General features: G+C 42.3%; 1 protein-coding gene across 2 annotated transcripts in view; it reads right to left on the bottom strand.

Annotated features, from left to right (window-relative positions):
- Nucleotides 1-1428: 1428 nt before the first annotated feature.
- LOC141270821 (phospholipid-transporting ATPase IC-like) overlaps nucleotides 1429-6000 on the bottom strand; it is a 193004-nt gene continuing 188432 nt past the window's right edge. Inside the window, exon 28 of one of the 2 annotated variants that reach the window (XM_073680932.1) lies at nucleotides 1429-2213. In XM_073680932.1, the coding sequence (XP_073537033.1) occupies nucleotides 2010-2213 (204 nt within the window). In that variant the 3' untranslated portion in view covers nucleotides 1429-2009. The remainder of the gene's footprint in view (nucleotides 2214-6000) is intronic. The other variant, XM_073680927.1, reaches the window with a different exon arrangement.

Here is a 6000-nt window from a genome sequence, read left to right as displayed (position 1 = left end):
TAAAAAAAAGAAAGGACCTACCTGTACCTATGAGTTTAAGACTCTCAGGCCTGGAGGGCTTAAAGGGGTTGTCCACTACTTTATATGATGGGGGGTTTATATAAAGTAGCGGACAACTTCTTTAATGTTGATTTTAAATGACATACAATAGTATAGATCCCTCCTTGATATGGGAGCCGGTTGCTCTAATTCTCTATATATGAGGTTGTGGAATATTTTTTGTAAAATGTTTTATGATGTATTTTATGACATATACTAATATGTTTTTATTCTTTTCTTTTTTCAGATATGTGAAAAAGAAAATATCAATGGAAGTATGGCGGGTACTATTATTATGTATATACTGTGTTAATATTGAAAAAAAAAAACTATTTTCTATGAAGAATTTTTTTTTTTTTTGGACACTTCCGGGCTGCCTCATGCAATTGCAGTTTTGTTCTCTAAAGGGCCCTTGGAAAGCTATGGAGTGGAGTATACTTGCTTTGGAGGCTTTTGTTCATATGATTATACTGTGCATAAGGCAGCTGGGAGATGCGGAGGGAGTGTGGATGTAATCCATCCATAACATCCTATCCTGCACTCCTAGGGGCTAGTTGCACTCTTAATATGACCTATGTGGTCTAATTGATCTATATTGATATTTATTTTAAATGTTTAAGCCTCAGTATGCATGTATTGTGAGCCTGAATGTTGTGGGCAAGTTTGCCCTTAAGTAAAATGGTGGCCTTGGAAGGTTAACACTGTGCAAGCTCACGCACACTGTACCGATTGGTTAGTTCCGAGGAAACGTCACAGACACGCTCAGTGCGGCAGGGAGGAAGCCGAATACAGCGTGGGTGACGGAGGTGTCTTTATCATAGGTGTATAGTAAGATTTTTTTCTGCATTATGACTGTTTTTAGTACCCCCATATGAACATGGTATCCTTCTTTATATGAGCTCATTAGCACTTTATTATTATTATTATTTATTATTATAGCGCCATTTATTCCATGGCGCTTTACATGTGAAAAAGGGGTATAATACAAGAACAATTACAATAATCTTGAACACAGTGTGACAGCGACTGGTACAGGAGGAGCGAGGACCCTGCCCGCGAGGACTCACAGTCTACACTTTATTACACTGTTGCACTTTAGAAACAGATGTACGGTATATCAACTGGGTGACTTGCTCACATGTATCACTGAATATGCTGGTATGAGCACCTGATGTATTAATTACCACTATTTTACATAATTGATGGATGGTATACTGTGCAAACTCTATTTAAATGTTCACTTAATGTTTGTCCACTACTTGAGAAAGGCAGAGAAATCTGCGAAACGTTGCTTTTAATGGATCATTAAAGCCATGTTTTTATATATATATATTTACTTTAATTATTATTTATTATTATATATATTTTACAATTTTTTTTTTTTTTTACTTTTCTACTTAGTCCCACTTTTTGGAGGATGGTCGCAGTTATAAAGTATAGCTATATCAGCAGAAAAATAAAAAAGTTTTGGATCTTTGAAGACAGGGAGGTTAAAAAAGGAAAACGCAAAAATTTAAAATCTCTTGACCCTTAAAGTTCAAGTTGCACTTCATATAATATATGAAATTGATTTAAGTATAAATTAATATGAAGCCTCATAATAAAGTCTAAAAATAATTTATTAAAATCATTATCTAAATAAATGTCAGTAACCCGGCATCATAGCCCATGTAAACATTATTCAGAAGAATGCATCTTCTCTGGACACCATCTTTGACAGAGGCACGGCTAATGAAAAGGTTTCTCTTTAAAACGGAATTTCATCCTGGCGTTCATCTTGAGCATGCCCTGTCTGGCAAAGACAAATGAATGGCCGTCCATGTCAATGCATAGGTAGACCTAATCTTCCAAAATAGAGGTTGCGATTAAGTAGTAGGTCTCCATTTTGACTACTTGGGTGATCCCAAAGTGAGAACTCCCTCCTCCTAAAAATCCATTTGGACAAGTACTGCTTTTATGAGACAGCCCCTTTAAGCGTTTCCATTAGATGCACTCATTTCTTTGGGTGCAGCCTTCTTCCTCCGTATGCTGCGTCCAGTTGAGATGAGTTCGCCATATCCTCTCTGATGGGAGAATGCATACGCTGAGCGTCGCATTGATGAAGCACGTCGGATCGGGCTCACCTCTTCTTCCACTGGTTCCTTCTCTTTGTATCTCTCAGGATTTCTTTGGACCTTTAGAAGTAAAACAAAAATATTACATGAGACAACAGTTATCAGGTAACTACAATCTGTACTATACTCCAGAGCTGCATTCACAATCCTGAAGGCTTCTGTCAGGCAAGGTGTGGGAAAGACTTAGTGCATCACAAAGGGAAGAGTGAAAGGGAGCCCAGACTCTAGGGAAAGGGGGGGGAGTGGAGACCTCCTAGATTGATCTAGCATCACCCTGTCTCCCCTAACGTCCCTGTATTGGCTCTTCACCAATCGCCGCACTGGGTCCTAGAGACAGCCAACCTCTAAGAAGATGTCTGTAATGCCAAACGTAGAGATCTCCTGCAACCAACTGCAGGGCGACTGTCTGTCACTTCTGACACACCCGGGGCAGGGTCCTCTTCCCTCCGTACCGTTCTATCATTGTTAGTTCATTTACTGTAAGTGATATCTGTATTTGGTATGTAACCCCTTCTTATGTACAGTAGCATTGAATCATTGGCGCTATATAAATAAATAATAATAATAAAGGGTTGGGAAACATCGGGTTGACTGAGTATAGGTGCAGTGGAAAAATGATTCTTTAAGGAAGAAAAAGCCTGGAGGGAAGCATCCGACCATTTGGAAAAATCAGACCGCTTCTTAGTCATGTCAGTAAGGGGTTTCACAACTACAGAGTAAGTTTGGATGAATTTCCGGTAAAAAATAGTAAAGCCCAGAAAATGTTTTAGAGCCTTCAGGTTCTCGGGACATTCCCAGTCAAGGACTGCACGGATCTTCTCCGGATCCATCCGAAGATGACAACGAGTACCCCAAAAACTGCACCTCGTGAACAGCAAAAACACATTTTTCCAGTTTGGCATAAAGTTTGTTATCCCTTAATATCTGGAGCACCTGCTTAATATGCCCACGATGAGTCTCAAAATCAGGTGAGTAAACCAAAATATCGTCCAGATAGACCACCACAAACCTCCCCACCAAATAATGGAAAATATAATTTATGAAATGTTGGAATACAGCAGGTGCAGTGGTCAAACCTAAAGGCATAACCAAACTCTCGAAATGTCCTTCCGGGGTAGTGAACGCTGTTTTTCATTCGTCCCCTTCTCTGATTCTAACCAGGTTGTAGGCGCCCCTTAAATCCAACTTAGAGAATACCTAGATTCCTTGATAGGGCGTTGATCCAGGGAACTAGTCTGATTGCCGTATGTGGAGTCAGGAAGGAATTTTTTTCCCCAATGTGGAGCTTAGTGTTTGCCACATGTTTTTTTTTTTACTTCCTCTGGATCAACATGTTAGGCTATGGGTTGAACTAGATGGACTTAGTCTTCCTTCAACCATAAAAAAACTATGTTACTATGTTAGCTCCTACAACCTGGCTGAACAAATCAGGAATCAGAGAAAGAGGGTATGGATCACGAATGGCAATTTGATTTAATTCCCAGAAATCTAAACAGGGACGTAGACCGCCAGCTTTTTTCTTCACAAAGAAGTACCCTGCCGCCACGGGCGAAGATGAGGGTCTGATATGTCCCTTCTCCAGACTTTCTGCAATGAAATCCTTCATGGCTTGTCTCTCAGGGCCAGAAAGATTATACAGTCTGGATTTCGGTAGTTTGGCTCCGGAGTCAGATTAATAGGACAGTCATAAGCACGATGAGGAGGTAAATCCTGACACTCCCTCTCAGAAAAAACGTCCTTTAAACCAGACAGAAAAGCAGTTAATATATCCGTAGAGATAGTAGCAAGGGAAATACCTAAACAATTCTCATGGCAGTAATCTCCCCGGTTTGCCAATCCACCAACGGATTGTGTTTAACAAGCCAAGGAATACCCAAAACAATTGGTGTGGAAAGATTGTCCAAGACATAGCAAGAATTTATTTCACAATGAACTGACCCCACCCTCAGTTTTACATTATGTACAATCTGAGTAAATGCTTTTTGTGCAAGTGGCGCCGAGTCAATGGTAAAGATGGAAATAGGTTCAGCTAAAGCACAGCAAGCAAGACCATGAGCCTACACAAACTCAGCATCAACCATGCTGACTCCGGCTCCACTGTCAACAAGCACAGAAATTTTCTCGGTTTTGCTCTTTACCACCACCTCTGCTGACAGGTCAAATCAGGAACTGCAGGTTGGTAACAAATGCACCCCTTGTTATCCAACTCCAGACTACCAAGAGTTAATTGAGACTCCTTTTGTTTAGGAATTGCAGGACAGGTCCCAACAAAATGTCCCTTTTCCCACAAAAAAAAATCATACGCCTTTTTTCCTGTGAATCTCCGGGGAGATGTATGATGTAGAGACACCCCCTAACAACATGGGTTCTTCCACCTCCCCCAGTAGTGGCTCAACCCCAGAACGCTCCCCCGGCAGAGGTACACAACCCCGACAAGAAGGCCCCGGAGAATGTGGCCTCACCCGTCTATCCCGAAGGCGTCTATCAAGATGTATTGACTCGCCCAGGGGAATGGGGATGACTCAGTACCCGGGCCTTTAGCCTGGCCTTTAGGGATGTTGCGGTGGTCGGCTCCCGGGCCCGTACCCTGGGGTCACTCCTTTAAAAGGGTTGGTGATCTGTGAAATTTATAAAAGTTCGTGACGCCACCTATGGCTTCTGGTGAGAATCACCAGCACTGCGCAGTCCACTGAGGCCGATGATAAGACAGCTGGGTGGTATAGCTCCCCACAGGTGGAGCTAGGCCTCAGGGCAGTGTATGACGGGGTATGCAGGACAGACGAGGCCCAGCCGGGTCAGAGAAAGAACGGGGACAGACACGATAGTGTTAGAACCTTGCTGTTAGGTTTTTTTTCCTTTGCTGGTCACATGACCTTGTTGGCCTATTTAGTCCTGCTCCGCCCTTCTGGCTTTGCTGGACTTCATTGTATATCTACTTTCTAGCTAGCCTGTGCTCTGTATCTAGCTCTGTTAGTTTGCTTGGTCTACGGACCTCTATGTTCTATCTATTTTGTTTGTTCGTCTGTCTGCTACTATTTCTGTTAGGAGGTGTCCCATATTCCTCCCAGTCCTTAGTACTTGTAGGGATTCCCTCCCCACATCTATAGGTCTTCGTACAGACTAGATTAGGACTTTAGCAGGTCTGATCGCAGGATCAGGTTCCCTGTTACATCGTAGGGATTCAGCTGAGTCTTATAGTAGGGACAGATCTCCTCTCTTTCCTTAGCTTTGGTAGCAGAACTTAACAGTAAGTCCAGCCAGCAAATTCTCTAAGGAAAGATTTTTTCTGTTCCATCATGGTGTCGATTCAGGATTTGACTCATCGCCTGCAGGGACTCTCTCTGGAGGTGGCCGAGCTCCGTCAGCACGTGAGTAACTGTCCTGGAGCACATTTCTTGGAGCCTAAGGTATGTTTGCCGGATTTGTTTTTTGGTGAACACCGAGAATTTTTTTCATTTAAAAATGCTTGCTTATTGTATTTTCGTTTGAGACCTAAGTCCTCTGGGGATGAATCCCAGCGCGTAGGGTTCATAATGTCACTTTTGCGCAAAGAGCCTCAGGAGTGGGCCTTTTCTTTGCAACCTAGTGATTCATGCTTCAGATCAGTGGATAGTTTTTTTTCTGCTTTGGGACTATTATATGATGATCCTGACCGTGTCGCATCAGCTGAGACTGAGTTGAGACGTCTAAAACAAGGATCGGGTAATGTGGAAAAATATTGTACACATTTTCGTCATTGGTCCACTCAAACAGGGTGGAACGATTCTGCTCTGAAAAGTCTGTTTCTTGCTGGGCTCAGTGAAAGGGTTAAAGACCTGCTAATTGCTTATCCTACACCTGAAGATTT

This window comes from Phyllobates terribilis, unplaced genomic scaffold, assembly GCF_046119375.1.
Source record: "Phyllobates terribilis strain yellow unplaced genomic scaffold, ASM4611937v1 Scaffold_1__5_contigs__length_1240528914, whole genome shotgun sequence".
NCBI classification, from domain to species: Eukaryota; Metazoa; Chordata; class Amphibia; order Anura; family Dendrobatidae; genus Phyllobates; species Phyllobates terribilis.
Note: the sequence above shows the minus strand (reverse complement) of the source record. Positions and strands in the feature narration are given on the sequence as shown.